This window comes from Fundulus heteroclitus, unplaced genomic scaffold, assembly GCF_011125445.2.
Source record: "Fundulus heteroclitus isolate FHET01 unplaced genomic scaffold, MU-UCD_Fhet_4.1 scaffold_42, whole genome shotgun sequence".
In the NCBI taxonomy this organism is placed as follows: domain Eukaryota; kingdom Metazoa; phylum Chordata; class Actinopteri; order Cyprinodontiformes; family Fundulidae; genus Fundulus; species Fundulus heteroclitus.
Window position 1 is genome coordinate 1,861,573 of NW_023396835.1, and position 18,709 is coordinate 1,880,281.

Below are 18,709 nucleotides of genomic sequence, written 5' to 3' on the forward strand. Positions count from 1 at the left end.
TTGTTGGTAATCAGATCCAGGCCAGTGAAACAGGAGCTGATGTGAAATAAGAAGAGGAGAAGGAGGAGGACCAAACCAGCTCTACCATGAGACCATCTGCTCATTAAAGCCCATGAATGCCACTCTGCGTTTTCTCTAATGCGGGTACCTGCCTGCAACCAACCACGTTGTTTTAATGCATGATTCCTAGGGAGGTTTTATGGCACACTTAAGCAAAAATCCATTCTCAACGCAGAATTTCTTGGAAATCCTTCAAAAATTCACCAGCTAAGGCAAGTTTTTTCTAGTTAATTAAGCTAGAAACAGGAGATCCAGAATTTTAATACACATTTTTTTATAACAGCAGGTCATCTATTTGCATGTCCCTTTATGCTTTAACTGCACACGTAGTAAATGCAGTAAATGCTTTAACTTTACGTGGACATTATGCTCTTGGCAAAAAAACACCTTGATGAAGGAGAAGTTTCACCTGTTTGGTGCAAAAGATCCTAATTGTTTTTTTGGGGTTTTTTTGGACTGAGGCTTCTGACTTTCTTTCCGGACCCAGCACCTTTAGGACAAACTGGAGCCCCAACTGTGAGACACCACATCACCCAACACTACCCCTACACCTCCCTGGGGCTCTTGTGGGTGAATTGGGGCTAATCCCAGGAGCCAGATTCCAACATCTGGTTGAAAGATTGAAACCAGGACAGCGGTGGCTGTTGGAGCAGCTCATTTAGGCTCAGGGTGTCGGGTCGCCTTCAGTCTGTTAGGGTGTTCTCGTAGGATTGACTGTGTTCCTACAGCTTTTCCTGGAATGGAAACCAGACCTCCTCATCAGAAGAAAAGCTTGACTTAATCATTGTTTTTTTTTTTTTTTACCAATTCTAAACAGCACAACAGTTCGGAAACAATTTACTTTCTCTTCGGTTTTAGACCAAGAGAAAAAGGTATTCAAATTAATAATTTTGAATTAAGTAATATTTCTCCTATAACACCTTGTACTGTTACGTTTGTAGCATTTAAATCCAACAGCTGAGCCAACTTTGCCCTGGTTTCTGTTAGATTTTTGATTAATGCATTTTAAACTCGACAAAACCTCCCTGGTTGCATCCATAAATATTAAATTTAGTGTCTTAATTGGCAAGTAAGACTTTTTTAAAGGCACCAGGATTGTACAACCCCTGGTCTCATACGGTCCTTAAACTTCCCCTGACTAGTTGATGAAAAGTTAATTGGTAAAGAGAAATCAAGTACTTAATTGTTCAAGTCACAAGCAAATCCATGTATATTAAAATGCTACAACTTTTTGCATTGGCTCTATTTTGTGTGTTTCTTGCTGGGGGTTTTTCCTGTTTAGCTAAGTATGTTAGCGCCATCTGTGTGTATGCTAGCATATTGCGTTCTGTTTATGCTTGGGACTGAAAAACATAATCCTGGATGATAATTAAAGTTTTAATTCTGACTTCAAAGGGCTGTCACCATACCTGGTCTAAAAATCCAATATGGCTGCCAGGAGTAAATAACAAAGCAATAGCTACAATAAAATGTTAAAGGTATAAAGCCAGGTAATATGCTTATAAATAAAAATCGCAAAAGGTGTTTGCTCATGATAAAATAAGGTTATATACACCAAACCTCCATCTTAGTGCTTTGATGGTCCTTTTTGAGCCAAAAACAAATCTCCTCTCGGGCGCGATTCACAGATATAAACAGACGTGGCGCCATCTAGCGACAGTATCACAAAACTATCATAATGCTGGTTTGCTTAATTTATCACTTGATAATCACTTGATAATACCGGACCGAGCCTGACCCTCTGAATGCCAGTAAAGCGGCAGCTCGGCGTGATCAAAGACCAACGTTATTAATTAAATAAAAAGATCTACAGGAACTTTAAGAGCCTCATATCAGAACATTCACTCATATCAGTCAATTCTGCGTCACATCTGAGCCTCGGCAGGTTTAGCGTCTGCTTCAGTGAACACCTACGTTCAGACTGGATTCCCAGAGACATTCCAGGCTTTTCCCTCTTGGAATCATATATTTTTGCACAATTGTTTTTACTTGATCTTGGACCTTTCTTCATTGTTTTGTTGGGAAATGCTAATAGCCGTTAGCCACTTCTTTGTTTTAACCCCTGCTGCGCATGCCGTCCCCTGCGTTAAAACCCCTGCAGTGGTTTAACCCGTGCTGACATGCCGTTGATATTTTAAATAAACACGGCAGACTTTATTTACTAACAAACTGAGCAGAAACAAAGTATAAAACCAGCAGGACATGATAATCTTTGCTAAAAACGTTGTAAGCAACCAGAGTGAGCTCCTGACGTATAAATAAATAAATCAAATACTGTCACTATGCACCTTTAATTTACAATTTTGCCAGACTATATCTTCTTAATGCAGTCTCCACACACTGTAATCTAAAACCTGTTTTTAAATGTGCAAAAATCCGTTGTTATTAGCTTGTTTTGCTAGCTAGGCTGTTTGGTGAGCACAATAGTTAGCAAGTCCCACATTGTTTTGCCACATGTGATTTGAAGTTGGGTGGGACAACAAGAACAGCCTAAAGTAACAGCAGACATACCCCTGTAAAAACGTTAGTTTCCTTTTTAAAAATCTTCTTACGCCATTATTATTTTCTTTGACTTCATCTTTAAACACCTTATTGATGCTAAAAATTGCTCACTTGTTCACTAAGTAATGACTTCCATACTGAAGAGTGTTGCGGTATGGTATGCAGCCGGTCAGAAAAATAATGTGTTTTTGAGTCGTGGTTGGTCGGTCAGTTCCAGTCACTAGCTGATTACTTAGAGCATCTCAGTGTCTTTTACTGTTAGCAGTTCTTTGTTCTCAGTTTTTAAGAATTACAACAGTCCTCTGATCAGTTTAAACGCAGAGAAGCAGGAACTTCACCAACCGTGGAGAAGGCATGCTCATCAGAGGCTCTGCTTTTACGCTGAAAAAGCAGCAAGGCTGTTTTCTAATGTGTTCTTTAATAAATTGTTTTAAATATTGTATTTTTCATTAGAGGGAAAGTTTCTGTTTAAAAAATTACTGGTTGGGATATTTATTGGCCTCACCTTACGAGTAGCATGTAATTCGATTTATTTATTTTTTGTCTGTGCTTGTTATAAGTTTTACATTTGGCAGAACCAAGTTCAGAGCATTGGCCCGGTTCTCCGGAACAGTCCCGGTTCTTTCTTGGAAATGAATCAGCTGTAGGAAGAAAGAAGGAATCCCGCTGTGTAAAGACATAAGTCCAGTTCTTCTAAAGCTCTTTGCAAAAAAGCTCTTAAGATTACCACGGATGATAAAATCTACGCTGACATATGTACTCAGGATATGCATACAGGGGATAATTCCTCACCATGTGTCCGTTGTTACAAATTATTGGAAAACACAGACAGCAGGACCCCAGCAGGGTCCATTAATTCCTGAAATAGGCTTTGTTTATATCCTGTTAAAAAGTGCACTGACAGAATAATGTAGCATGATGTTTTCTTTTATTTCTAACGGCCTTGTTAAACATATAAAATAGAAATGTTACCTTTTAACTTAATATCCCTTAAGAGTACAGGTCTGTGTGGCTGCTAACCTGCACAGTCATCAGATTCAGACTTTGTCCCTGATCTCCTGACCCCAGAGGTGCAGCGTGAGGTCAACGCAATAGTCTCCATCCTGGTTAATTAGTCAGGCATGTGGGGTCAGAGAAGCCCAGCAGCAAACCTCTCTGAAAACACGCCTGAAAGCTTTCCTCTTGGGATTCTTTTCTGCCTCGTTTCCACCGAGAGGCCGAGTCACAAGTTAACTGTGACTAAAGGAAGGAATGGATCAGAACAAAGGAGGGGGGGGGGGGGGGGGGGTTACGATGCGAGAAAGATACGTCCAACAAGGCGCAGCGTGAGATGGAGGGTGCATTTTAACAGACATCCGTGGCTTTCTAACACCAGTTTGACCTAGTAATTAAAAAATAATGTTTTTTTTTGCAGTCCCCTTATAAAAAAACAAGCGTGTAAGTTGACTTTTTACAAGAGGTTACTCAGAGGTCATTTACAAAGTCAATTCATGTCAATAACAACATAACTGTCTCGTATTCGGAGTCCGTCTCTGCGGCTAATTTGCATCCGGTTCTCTTCTCTTAGCTCACATAAAGTTTCCATCAGTATTGCAGACTTCCAAATTGCTCTAGTTTATGTATTTTGCTGTTATTTCTCTCTATTGGTGGGTGTGAAGCACTCTAAGTTGAGCTGCAGCCGTTTCATATGTAGAAAGGAGTCTGATAATAAACATAAAAAAAATGCAAAGGTATAAAACGTAAGACCCCAATGGAGGAAGGCTGGGGCGGAGCACCAGCGGGTATGAAACATTGGAGCTCCCATAAACCTCTTCTTATTTAGAGGAAACACGGTGTCCTCTTTTTGCATGAAGTACAAAATGTTTTTTGCTGAAATGTTCCTGAGTAAAACCCGCAGTCCACTTAGAAGTTTAGCATTCACACGAAAACAGCTTCACGGGGTGCAGTGTGGCGGCAGCGTGGCCGTGGAACAGGTCAAATGAAGGTCACTGATGCCACAAAAAATAAAAAAATGGCTTATGTTTAAAATTCTCCAAAAATAATCACACCTTCACTCGACTACGTGCTACTTTAAACATTTACGTGCAAAGTTATTGGACCAGACATCCTGCGTTGTTTCTTTTTGACACCAGTTTGTCTTCAGAAATTGAGCGAGTGAAGTGTTGATGTTGACATTGGCCGACATCAGAACAAGCGGACCAGTTGAGTAATGTTACTTAATTTATTAAGAGTTAAATAAATGGACACAAAAAGTCAGATCTCTTAGTTAATTCAAACTATGTACCAAAACAAGGTTGTGAAAAGGTCATTTTCCAAAAGCCTCTGTTTCCTCTGGAAGCTGGTGACGGGTGAATAATGGTCGGTAAGGTGAGAGACGGCCTGTTGCGAAGCTCTTTGTGTGGTGAATTGAATTTGTTGTGGGACAGGAAGCCGGCCGGGGTCCGGCCACTTCCACTGCTCAGGGCACGGCTCTGTCGGTAAACAGCTTCTGTTTGTGTTGTGTTGTCTGCGCCCGAGCAGCCAGGAAGTTACTCCCTAAATCCAAAAAGAGGGGCGGATGTAGCCCACCTCCCGCAGAGGAGCAGAGCGGGCTTTGGCTGTGCATGCAAGTCCACCTTAAGACGTAACTTAATCTTAATCTTCTTTGTTGTCTAACAAGCTGGTGCTTTAGCTCAGTAAGATCATTTCACTGTTTTCTCGTGAAACACTTTTCATTCCTTAAGCGGACAGCAGCCGCTCAAGTGACACGCCAAAGAAGCTTTCTCGCTTTCGGTCACGTCTCGTCTCAGTTTCTCCTCCGTTCTCAGGAAGTCTTTCGCTCCGACACAGCCTGCAGCTCTGTGTTTGCACAAAAGGTCTGGGTGAGGTCCAGAGCTGTGCAGACACTTTGTCCAACAGGCTCTTTGCTTCGTCTAAAGGCTCCCTCCTTCCTGCCTGTGGGGGGTTTCTACCTTGGGTGGCAACGGCCTGTGGAGGTCCAGGGGCCGGCACAAAGCCCGGCTGCTCTTTAGATATATTACTCTGTGTGTGTCCATGTTGGGCCAGCTTGTTTGGCTGCCAGAAGTCCTTTAAATGAGTTGCATTTAAGGACCGCAGTAATAGTCAGCGTCAGAATAGTCTAAACTACTTACAATAACACAGGTGAGGACTTTGACCCAAATTGGCGCATGTAGCATTGCAGCAGGCATTGCTAATCTCTGCTGGTTTACAGCACTGTGCAAAAGTTAAAAACCACGTTTCCCATTGTCCTCCAGTTTCCTGTTTTTGAGACACGCTGCACAAAATGCTGCTGTGGTCACGTAGAAGAACTGGACAGAAAAGTGAGGAAAAGCTTCCGCAGTCCAAGGAAAAACCCTGCACTTAATAAGAATAAGAATTTTTCCTTGATTTGAGCAGGTAAATTGGACTATTTGCCAATGGAATAAGATTTTTGCACTTAAAATAGGAACAATTCATCTCCATCATCTTATTTCAAGTGCAGTATATCTAATTATCTTATTTTAGGGGTAAAAATACTCATTCCATTGGCAAATAGTCTTATTTACCTGCTCCAATCAAGGGCAAATACATTAATTTCAAGAAAATTGTACTTCTTTTTAGTTCTCTTTTTGCATTGTGAAAGTCTGGAGAGCTATTGGTCAAGACTACCTTAAAGTAAAGATGCAGCCCTGAGGCGCGTTTCCTTCTCAATAACTATATAGATATTTTAAAAAGAGCATTTCCAATGTAGGGATTCACAAAAACTGTTTTTTTTTGTTGTTTTTTAAATCGTGCAAAATAAAAACTAAAAACTTTACTCTCCAAAACATAACATCATTGTCCCTGCTCAGATAATTAAACTTACTTATACTTTATATACATGAAAGAACTGGATATTTGACAGAATGCACTTCATTTGTTCATGTTTTAAAAAGTGTTGGAGATACGCCAACACACACGACTCTGTGACTGCATGTTTTTGTTACAAGAGCAATTTTTATTCTATAATTTTTAAAATAAAACACTTAATTTTTTATTTTCTTCCTTAGTCAAATGTTGGTGTCACAATGTTTCTATTTATCATTAAAAATTAAATTTATTTCCTTAAATCTAGTCCTGCTTTCAATAAATAATAAAGCACAATATGCTTAAAAAGGTCTGCAGACTTCCTGAGGCTTTCTTTAATTGTAGCAATAACCACAATATCTAAATAAAAGGAGCAAATCTTTGGTTTATTGTGCAATTAGTTCAAGTAGTATAACTGCTTCTTAAATTATGTGATCAGGTTAGTTTTTTAATTTTTGCTGTTCTTAAGATGGATTTCTGCAATCGTTTCTTGAATAGTTAGTCTTTAGCAACTATTATAGGCAGCAAATAACAAATAATATTTAGCCTGGTAAATAAGGCTTATAAAATTAGATTCCATCAGGGAAGTTCTACACTGATCTTCTGGTTCTGATTTTAACATAAAATTTACTCATTATAGTGTCATAAAGCTGATAATTTAGGGTCATGTTTTGGGGAAATCTTTTTTTTTTTTTAAAGTAAATTCAATATTGGAGGAATTTCCTCCTTTTCTGGAAGTGTTGTTGTACATGTAAGAAACAGGAAATATCCATCCCCCTTTCTTGGAGTTGGTCGATTTCAGAGAAAGTGTGACGTAAATGTAGATAAACAAAGTTACTTTAGAATGAGATTAAAAGGCAGCAGTTATAGTTGTTGAAAGCTCTCCTGGGGATCGTCCCGCTGGTTGGTGACCTGAAGCCTAAATGGCTGCTTACAGTCGTCTTCCTTATGTGTTCCCCATGTTTCTAAACCTCAGTCATATGTAGTGTGTGAGGCTACGGCCAGAGACCCTGAGTGTTTATATTAGCCTCAGTCCTGTTCCCCATCAGCAAAAAGCCGCTGACTTCAGGGACGTAACCTTTTGCTGACACGAGGCTAGCAGGAGAAAGTTCAGCTTTACATTTGAACCTCAGCTAAAGCCTACAATGATTGTTTGAAACCCGTCAGTAATGTTGGCTGTGACTCAGCTGTACATTATAACTGTCTGGTTCCTGGTTCTCAGATATGTCTGCTCTGCTTTTTCTGTATCTTTAACAATGAGGTAAGGTGTGGAGCATATTAGAGCTGAACAGCTATGCACTCACTGCCACAGGTCCAGTTTAATAACACCAGTTAGCTCAACGTTCGCGTTGGAGCATCACAGTGGTGCCAAATACAGCCGTCTTCACTACGTTTGTCTACTCCACCGACTGGTCCTGCAAGTTATGCATCTTATACTGATTCTTATTTTGGTCATCGAGGGGAGCAAAAGCATGAAAAGTTCACAAACATCTCACTATCAGTGTAAAGACCGAGACACATCCGATCCGAATTAGCATCCGATCCGACAGAGAAACGGATAGAATGGAGTCGTAGCAATTACGTCTGCTTGAAGCGAACCGGGGCGGGCAGACCCCTTTCGGTTCTCTGCAACTTTGTCTGTGTAGTTCTGACCGAGGTAGATAAATCCGGGTGTGACAGTGGCCAGACACACAGTTACACACAGTTATTAGCCATGAAAAAAGAAAAAAGAACAAAGTAGCCTAATCTAAAAAAATTGCTCTAAAGAAAGGGCAAGAATAGAAGATAAAAGGTAAATACCGGCACAGATATTGCACAAAGCATTAGAAAAAAACTCCAGCTAGTTTACAGACACACAACAATATAATATCTAATATAGATGATGGTGCAGCAGCATCCCGATGTAGCTAACACGTGCGCTAGTTACCTTAGCATCTGGAGACAGTGTAAACTATTCATGATCAGATCAGAACCTGTGCAGCCATCAGCATGATGTAAGCGGTTATTGAGTCTGTTGTGAGCAGCAGAGATCATAAAGTCTGACAGCAGCTGGGAGGAAGGACCTGCAGAAACGCTCCTTAGAGCATCTGGGATGCAGCAGTCTGTCACTGAAAGAGCTCTGCAGCTCTGCTACAGCTCCATGCATGGAGGGGGAGACATTGTCCACCAGTGATGGGATTTTCCTTACTGTCCTTCTGTCTCCATCACCTGCACTGGGACCAGCAGGGCCAGGCCAGGACAGAGATGGCTTCCCTAATGACTTTATGCAGCCGCTTCTCAGCTACAGATCAGCTGCTGCTCCAGCAGACCACACCATAGACAGACTAGGCAGACTCCTGGTACTATGTAGCAATTTGACGGGAAAGTCAGACAAGTAAAACACATCCACTTTGGAAAAAACTACAAAATGAAACCGCCGAACCGCACGGTAAGCTGTACACTTACCGTGCGGTTTCCAGCGGTTTTCTCTCTGTGATGGACTGGCAACCTGTCCAGGGTGTACCCTGTCTCACCTAATGCCAGCTGGAGACAGGCATCAGCCATCCTGCATGGATAAGCGGGGGTACACAATGGATGGATGTACTTTCTTTATTTAATTAATGTGAACTTCAGACAACGCTGCACAAACTACCTCCTACTGAAAATACAACTAAAAATAATACAATAAAACTGAAAGAAATTGGGTACAAGCGGCCCTGCGTAGACAAGTGGGTATAGATGATGGATGGATGGATGGATGGATGGATGGATGGATGGATGGATGGATTGATGGATGGATGGATGGATGGATAACACAGTACTCCTTTGTGCTGCCTGTGTTGTTTTGGGGATTTTATTTTATTTTTGTGCTTTTTTTTCTCTGCTCGCTGTTTCCTGCAGCTTTGTGGGCAGTATCCTCCTTTCACCTTTAAAGTTCCAAATGTGTCTTTTTATAAGGCTCTACCCAACCATTATGCTGAGGGGCCAGTGTCAAATAAGTCGCACTTACTGGAAAAAGATGTTTACAAATCTAGAGGCAACGCTCCGCTGAAAGTAGTCTTGGTTTAAAGTGCTACACTCGACACGTCAAAGATAGAATTACTGTCTTATAAAGACATTGCAGAAACAAACTTGTAAACATTTAGTCTGCAGCCCTGAATATTTGTCGCACTGTCTGCTGGATTCAGGCTGTGTTTAAATGTAAGGGAAGATGTGAGCTTGTCATGCGATAGTTCTGAGTCGCTGTTATTTGCACAAAGAGTTTTTCTGGTTGAAAATTCACACAATCTGCCAGAAGCTTTGCAGTTAAGCTGTGGGTTGCCAGGTTTGAGGCAACTAAAGTAGATTCAGTCTGGGGCTTTAACGTACCCAACCAGGGCGCTCTGTTATCTGTTACAGTGAAAGAGAAGTTTTTTCTCTGTCCAGTCAGTAAACGTACTCAAACGCAGCGTGAAGAGACCGAAGGCACGGCGGTGATTATAGACCAGCTCAGCGTGTCTGACGTGATGTTTATTATTTTTTTATTATTATTCCTTTATTTAACCAGGAAAGGTTGGACATGAAAAGTCCTAGTAATCAACGCAGCGAAAGGAGAGCAGCTGCTTTAAATGCCGGCCCTGTCTGGGCCGTAGTCGATGGTATTACACCGAGTTACAGCCTGAGATAGTGATGAATAAAGCAGAGTGTCGACCATTTAGCCATCGCAGTACAAAAGCTTCAGAGCAGTTTTAATTCCTTTTAAAATTTGTTCTGAGGAATTCAGTTTTTTAATGGTCCAGGGCTTCCCAAACATTTCAGCCTGCAAACTCCAAAGTAACAGCGGCAGAGACTGATCATGTTCCTTTTTCAGGCTCTTTGTTTTTGGAATTTATGAGAATAAAGTGATAAAGTAGTAATTTTATGTACAGTTATTCTTTGGTATCGGTTTCACAAATAAGAAAATGCTACATAAATTTAGCATATCGGCATCAAATCATTATTAGGGTCCAGACTTTAAAACAATTGTGCAAACGACTGTGTGGCTTTATTCTTGCCATATTCCCACTTTATTCTCATAATGTTATGACTTTGTTCTGGTAATATTATGACTTAAATCTTGCAATGTTCTTTATTGTTACACACCTAATATTATTACTTCATTTAAAAACAAATGAATAAGGGCCATTGTAGATTAAAGAAAACACATTTTTGGCCACATAGAAGTAAATCTTCACAAAAAAAAACTTTTGAGATTAATTTTATATATTTGCAATAAAAAAATTATTTTAATTATTAAAAGAAAAGGTTTCACTATATTAAAAACAGTATATCTCTGACATTGTAAAGTCATAAATTTAGATAATCATCAACCCGCAGTCTTTACTCCCCATTTAGCAACTAGTTAGCAAATTGTAACTAGTTTAGAGCCACAAATGTTGCATAACCTTTTGACAAAAGACAACTCATGACTTTTGATAAGTTTCTGCTATAGGAAATTGGTCATAATTTTACAGAGCAGCCACTTTGTTTTTAATGTTTTAGATTAGATGTTATTTGTGTAAAATAATGTAAAAAATAAAATAAGATTTAGAAAATATAGCTGGGACTTTTCATGTCATTCTGTTTGGATTTGTGTTTGTTTTTATTAATTTTACTCCATGATAGCTTATTAAGCTCTGTGTGTTTAAACAAATAAGCAAGAGGCTGAATTCAGTTCCAAAGATGAACTGAGAGGCCTAAAAAAAAAACATCCAGCAGACTAACAGCATCTGAAAGCCTCGTCAGGAAAAAAAAAAAATTCACATTGGACCTGAGGGAAGCATGAAACTCTAATTAATTATCTACTGCTCGTCAAGTTTTTAGTTAACAGCTCTTTGGGAATCAAAAATCCTATTTTCTGTCTGGAGAACTAGAACTACTGACTTATTCATATGCACCTTTATTCTGTTGTTCTGGGGTTTTTTTTTATCTCTGAAGGGGATAAGTACCAAATAAAATTCACAGCTCTTGAGGTCATGATGATTTCTTCCAAGTCAAACATGGACAAGGATCAATAAATAATAGGAAAGGATGGTCCCTTTTGGGAAGCACCAGGGTGCCATCTAGTGGTGGAAACTGGAACAAACATGTTGCTTATAATTAAAATGAGGAAAAATTAATATTGCACCTCATCAGATTTTCTTTAGTTGCAAACCACACAATCTGAGTCAAAGTAAGACTGATGGGGGTTTGGAATAGTATACTGTGTTTTATTAAACAAAGAGGCTAAAAAAATATTGTTTTTAATTTTTTTGGTGGGTTTTAGAACTGCTTTTACTTCTCCTATAAAACGATTGTTTGTATTGAGTAGGATAAAACAAGCAATAGTCCTTTTTAAGGACACAGCAGTTGCACTGGAGCTGAGTTTTTGTAGGTTGAAGACCTATAACCTTAAAATATCTGTATTTTTGTCCTTGTTTTCCTCAGTGGTGAAAGTGGAGCTGGTAAAACGGAAAGCACCAAGCTGATTTTGAGGTTTTTGTCTGCCATGAGCCAACACTCGCTGGAGGTTTCCTGCAGAGACAAGACATCCCATGTGGAGGAGGCGCTGCTGGAGAGCAGGTAGTTATTCAGTAAAAGTTAGCTGTGTGTCATCTTCCCTGCAGAAATCTACCCAATGGCTGAGTGTCTCACTACTCATTCTCTCATCAGTCCCATCATGGAGGCCTTTGGGAACGCTAAGACCGTCTACAACAACAACTCCAGCCGCTTTGGGAAGTTTGTCCAGCTGCATTTCAGCCAGAAGGGAAACATTCAAGGGGGCAAAATCGTTGACTGTATCCTTTTGAAAGCACTAAGGGTTAGGTTGCCAGCACCCACTTTCCCTTTTTATACTGGGGAAGTGGACATATGTGGGAATGTTATGTGACGTTTATGGATTTTATGTTCATGCAGCTGCAGCAGCCCGTGTTTTTTATTCAGGACAAATTTCCTTTGGTCAATAAAGCTAATCTTAATACCTGAAAAAGCCTTAGGACAAAATGCTAAAATTAGTCAAAGAACGAAGTTTTACTCAATGTTGCTGCGAGTAGCAGCCATCATTAATGCTGAAGCCGGGTACGATCCTGTCGCACAGACTTTCTGACTTCAGGGACCGTTCTATGGAGTGAGAAAGCTGTCAAAAAAGTGTGTGTATGATTTTAACAGTTCATATTCATATTTGTATATCAACAAAAATAGTTTCGTGTCCACAGCAGTGAAGACATGTAGTTATAGAAACGAGTTGTTTTCACAAGACGTTGGACTCACCACTTTCACATTCATACTCACATAAAAACAATCCTAACCCACATTTTTTTTAAATTCCTATGTAAGACAGTAGAAACTTGTGTACAGTATTTTTCTGACATGAAAATACTAATATGCGTTGTTAGAATCTGCACTCATCTTTTTGACAGCTTCTTTACTCCGTACCGTTCCAGTCAACTTTCCAACTACTGAGAACAGATAGAAAGCAGCTTAGCTATAGCTTGAAGCTAGCTTGCAGTTTAGAACAGGTAGTTCATTTAATCAAAGACAGGTGTGAACTAAATTGTGTATGAAAGTTAGCAGTTGTGCATCATTAGCTTATTTACCTGGAGCTGGAGGTGAACTATTGTTACCAGGACAGGTGAATAGTTTATTACCTGGAACCAGGTGGGAGCTAGCTAAAAGCGAAGCAGCTTTGTATAGACAGTTTAGAGCTCACCGTAACCTGGTTAGCGTTGTTTGGACAGTCAATAGGTTAGCATAGCCAACATGTTTGACTGCCTGAAGCTACATAAGCTTGCTTGTCCTTGCTGGCCATTTAGCAGATGTTTTATAATGTGGGCTAAATGTCCTTAAAATAGGGAATTATTCACAAACCCTACTAGTTTATTTGTCTAGTACCAGATCTAAATTAACTATTAGCATATAGCTTTGCATTATGTTTGACTAGGCTCAAATCTTGGTGAACTGATTTTTAGCTCTGAGTGCTTGACTGTTTAATTGGAGCCGCGTGTTGTTTACTCTGCAGAGGTATCTGACTGGTTTGTGCCTTAACTAATCTTTTTCTGATAACAGATCTTCTAGAAAAAGTGAGTGCTTATTTTGTTTCAAAGCTTGTACTTGTGCTATTTAAAAGGTTTTACCTGCAGGGAATTTATTGATGTTGAATTTCCATTGTAAACAAAGAGTAGATTGAGAAAATATCACAAAATTTTGTTAGAATAAAGCATCTCCTTGTCTGGAAATAGTTGGATTTTGATGGGGGGGAAAAAACATTTTTGCTCTCAGTTTTGCTTTTTAAAGCATAAACTTGCATCTGATCGTATTCTAATGAGCATTTATCGTGGTTTCCTCTTCAGAATCGAGTTGTTCGGCAGAACCCAGGAGAGAGAAACTACCACATTTTTTACGCCATATTAGCAGGAGCCAGCAACCAGCAGAGAGGTGAGTTACTACGCCAAAAAAATGGCTCCTTTTGGGTTTTGCCGTAAGTTGCACGTTATTTTGCAGAAGAGGGACTGAGATAGCTCAATTATTCTGTTTTTGCAGAGGCGTTTGGCTTGACGCAGCCTGAAAGCTATCACTACCTAAGACAGTCCAGCTGCATCGCTGACAAGACAATCAACGACAACGGCACATTTCAGGATGTTCTGGTACGAGGGACTGGGTCTGTGATCTTCAGCCTGAGCAGATATTTATACAGCAAACACACTTGGTTCAGTCAAGGCTAACAATGGCTTTAAATATACAGTTATAGAATATAATTATTGGCATTATTTGCTTCTCCTGCTATGTGAAGGGTGATCTGAGTTTCTCTTATTATAAGCTATTATTATTTGTCTGTGATACAAAATTTTCTCGAATCACCTGCCAACCAAACATTTTTATTGCAGCTGAAAATCAATGGACATATTGTCTTTACTTGGATAATTATGATCAATAATTCATAAACTCCTACTACTATAAGAGAAGAAAACTAAAAATGAGAATGTTTTGAGTAAACTGTGCTGCAGAAGCAACTTTCTAAGTTGAGCTGACTCTAAACTTTAAACATCTGTCAGAGAGAGTCAGCGATCTCCAGTCTGTGACTATGTTTAGTGAACTGATTTGCTGAACGATAACACCGGGCCAGCTGAGGTAGCGTCCCCACGTCTTCATCACGTCTTTGTGGTCTGTTTCAGAGCGCCATGCAGACGATGCAGTTCACCGAGGAGAACATCGGTGAGATCCTGCGCCTCCTGGCAGGAATCCTGCACGCCGGGAACATCGAGTTTATGACGGCTGGAGGGGCGCAGGTCTCCTCCAAATCAGGTTGGAGACTTTATCCTCATCATTCCCACTTTTTACCGATGTCTCACCTTTTTTCTACCAGCTGCGACTGAAAATGATGCTGCGACACTGATTACTGTGACACTGACCTCTTTAGCGTCACCTGGCCAGTTTTCAATTTTGTTGTAAAATGTAGTTTTTACCAACAATAGAGAATGTGGGTCACCTTAAAGCTAGAACGGGAGCTTCAAAAAGCGGAACTGAAAGATTAGATTAGATTAGATTAGATTAGATTAGATTAGATTAGATTAGATTAGATTAGATTAGATTAAATTCAATTTTATTGTCATTACACAGGTACAGGTACAAGGCAACAAAATGCAGTTTAGGTCTAACCAGAAGTGCAATAGCAGCAAGTGCAGGATAAACAATGGTTCCATAAGTACAGGACATGGATTATTACTGAATAAATGTAGAGATGGATACTATTATAGACAGAATTTTACTGATAGATTTGTCCTATGAGTATAATATATAGATAACTAGTATTGTGAACTAAATTTACAGCTGGATATGTACCGAATATAGTATACAGGTGGACATTACTATAAATAGAGTTTTACAGATATGTATATATAGATGATTATTATAACAGAGTTTATATGAATATATGAATGAATATATGTACAGGTGGCTATTACTATAGGCAGAGAAAGCATGTTATAACCCAGCGATGGTCTGAAAGGGTTTTCTGACTCTTTATTTTCCGTCCAGGCGCGGGTTAAACTTGTGAAGCTTGAGGTTTTTGTGCTTTTCTCCGTCTGCAGCTCTGAACTGGACGTCTGAACTCCTGGGACTAAACTCGGATCAGCTGGCAGAGGTCCTGACTCACCGCTCCATGATCCTGAGGGGCGAGGAGATCTCCACGCCTCTGACGGTCGAACAGGTCAGGAGGAACACACGCCGAGGAATATTTAGAGATGAAATGAAACGAGAACGTGTTTTTCATAGATATTTGTGATGCATCTTAAAGCAGGAACACTAGACTTAGACTTAGACTTAGACAACTTTATTTGTCATTCGGTATGCACAAAGTGCGTGCAGAACGAAATTTCGTTTCGTACAGCCTTTCTAAATCGCAGTAGAAGTTAAATTACAGTTTTAAGTGCGTCAGAGATTTAGAAGTAAACAGTAGAATTTAAATATACAGTATACAACAATTGAAATGTAACAAAAAAGAGACATTATTTATGTACAGATTGGATTGTGCAAGGGCATTTGTGCATGAATGCATGTGTTTGTGCAATTTTAAGACTAGGAGTCCGATAGCATTTGTAATGCTATATGAGCTGCAATGATGCAAAAATGTGCAAAAAAAATGCAAATGTGTGAATATATCTGTATACTAATTCTACAGATAAAAAAAACTAAGAATGCGCATTTCTTTTAGTCATTCGGTAAGCTGTGTGTTCTGTGACTGTTTGTAAAGTTGTATAAATAATGATTAAAACTTGTTTATAGTTCTTAAATAACGGACAGTTCACTTATTGTTAGAAGTGACGTTTGCCTGAGCCATTAGTGACGTGAGGAGCCTCCTTGGGATTTATCTGCTTACTAAAACGAATTCTTTGCTGCTCCTGAAGGCGGTGGACTCCCGGGACTCCATGGCCATGGCCCTTTATTCTCAGTGCTTCAACTGGATCCTTCACAAGCTGAACAAGCGCATCAGGGGCAAGGAGGACTTCAAATCCATCAGCATCCTGGACATTTTCGGATTTGAGAACTTTGAGGTGTTGCATTTGGGTTAACTCAGGAGTGTGAGATGGATAATAAATGCTTCTGCATAAGCACCATTATTTATTTGTTGTAAATGAAAGTTGAAGCAATGTGTAAATCTCAAGGTTTTCTTGCTGTCCTGATACTGATGTTGTAAATATTTGCTCCATTTTGGCTCCCCTCAGGTTAATCGCTTTGAGCAATTCAACATCAACTATGCAAACGAGAAGCTTCAGGAATATTTTAACAAGCACATTTTTTCTCTGGAGCAACTTGAATACAACAAGTAGGTGATGCTTCATTTCCTTTCTGCCACGCAAGTTGTTGTTTTTAAGCATTTTCCAGGTCTGGAAACGAGGGGAATTGGATGATGGGAAAAATCATTAAAACGTTTACATTTTCACTTTTGTTCCACCGTGTTAAAAAAATGTAAATGGGATTTTCTGAAAGTGTTCATATTGTGAGTAGGATGCATGTTTAACCCTCTGGGCTTTAGTGGAAAGCTTCAACTGTTACCTTGTTTAGTTTTTCATGTAAAAAGAAACTAGAATTTCTAATCGCATTTATTCATTTTAAATTTAACATTTATTTAAAACAGCAGTCTTACTGTCAGTGTAAGTGTTGCGTTAATGGGACATGCACTGAAGAAGCGACACACCTAATTTCATTGGAGCTTGCTATTGATGACAATAAAGCCATTAATTCATTAATTCACTCATAAACTGAGTAATTACAACATTCGGGGTCCTGACTTCACTATATATGTATGTAGTTTGAAAGCGGGACGTGTTTCTTCTTTATTTTTAAAAACATTCACGTCTGCACATGGTCTGAAATTCAAACCGTTTTGGACCGTGACGACAGGTGATGAGGCTCCACTTTTACCGCAGGCACAAAACCGAACACCTACTTTACCGACTGCCAAACCACTCTCTGTTCAGTCTGCACGGATAATGTGTTAAACTGTCCACTTTTTAACTTTTAATGGTGCAAACGCAGCAGAAAATGTCTAATTTGCCACATATCAATCTAAAAGAAAGCCTCCGCTGGGAACAGTGAGACATTTCTGGAGCTCCGTCATCACGTGGTTTCAGATTTCATCCTTTAGCATTGGGATCAGTGCCAGGCCTTTGAAAGGGTAACAAGCTTGTAGTCTTGATTCCCATCAAGCCAGTTGATGAGCTCTTAGCCTCAAACCCTGATGGTTTAAACTCAAACTTAATTTTAATGGATGGAATGCTTCTTTTTCGGCTAAAAGAGTCCAGACTCTGCTTTTAACACGCCGCCTATTGTTTATGTGTTCCTGCAAACACAATTGTTCATTTGTTTCTACTCCTTCCTGCAGGGAGGGCCTGCTTTGGGCCGACATCAACTGGATGGACAACGGAGAGTGTCTGGATTTGATTGAGAAGGTGTGTAGGCGATTTCTCGCTCCACCCAGACTCTCAAATATCCAGTTTAGTGTCAGAGAAATTAAGAAACATGAAGAATTAAAGATGGCGGTAGATCCAGCATTGTTGCACTGGAAAAACAGAACTAAAAATAAGTAAAGGTTTCTTGAAATTAGTGTATTTGTCCTAGATTTGAGCAGGTAAATAAGATGATTTGCCAATGGAAAGAGTAATTTTACCCCTAAAATAAGATAATTAGATATAATGCACTTGAAATAAGTTGATGGAGATGAACTGTTCCTATTTTAAGTGCAGAAATCTTATTCCATTGGCAGATTATCCTTTTTACCTACACAAAAAAAGCACAAATACACTAATTTCAAGACATTTTTAACTTATTTTCAGTTTAGTTTAGTCTGTTTTTGCAGAGTGAAGGAGCAGTCCCATCATTGCCTTCCCTATTTAACAGTTTTTATGATTATATTCATAAGAAACCTTCTTTAAAATGTATTTTCCTGTAAACTCTCTTTTAAAGAAGTAACTTTTTGGACGTCAGAGGTTATAAAATCATGCATTTTTTTCCTAGAAACTGGGTCTCCTGGCACTGATGAACGAGGAGAGTCACTTTCCCAAAGCCACAGACGACACCTTACTGGAGAAACTCCACAGCCAGCACTCGGTTGGTTTTCTGCACGATTCTTTGTTCCGTCGCCTCCAGCGTAGCTGCATTTATTCTGTGTTGATGTAGGCCAAGAAACAAAAGCAAATAGTCAAGGAGTTGTTGCAAGTTTATAGTAGAAAGTTCTGTTAAAGTTCCATTTCTGCCTCAGTGGACACTTCTCTGGCCTTTCCACGAAATGGTTCACCCATATGGTAGCAAGTCAACCACCATACACTTACGTTGTTCCACAATCACGTGT

The 18,709-nt window shown here is 39.5% G+C and overlaps 1 protein-coding gene across 1 annotated transcript in view; it reads left to right on the forward strand.

The window, feature by feature from the left end:
• The window catches only part of myo10 (myosin X), a gene marked incomplete at its 5' end in the record, with an annotated part of 90,844 nt that overhangs the window by 35,696 nt on the left and 36,439 nt on the right, over nt 1-18,709 (forward strand). The window contains 11 exons of the mRNA XM_036131219.1: nt 11,812-11,946; nt 12,037-12,161; nt 13,429-13,442; nt 13,713-13,797; nt 13,903-14,006; nt 14,535-14,664; nt 15,450-15,568; nt 16,266-16,412; nt 16,584-16,684; nt 17,744-17,810; nt 18,376-18,468. Of these exons, the coding sequence (XP_035987112.1) occupies nt 11,812-11,946; nt 12,037-12,161; nt 13,429-13,442; nt 13,713-13,797; nt 13,903-14,006; nt 14,535-14,664; nt 15,450-15,568; nt 16,266-16,412; nt 16,584-16,684; nt 17,744-17,810; nt 18,376-18,468 (1,120 nt within the window). The remainder of the gene's footprint in view (nt 1-11,811; nt 11,947-12,036; nt 12,162-13,428; nt 13,443-13,712; nt 13,798-13,902; nt 14,007-14,534; nt 14,665-15,449; nt 15,569-16,265; nt 16,413-16,583; nt 16,685-17,743; nt 17,811-18,375; nt 18,469-18,709) is intronic.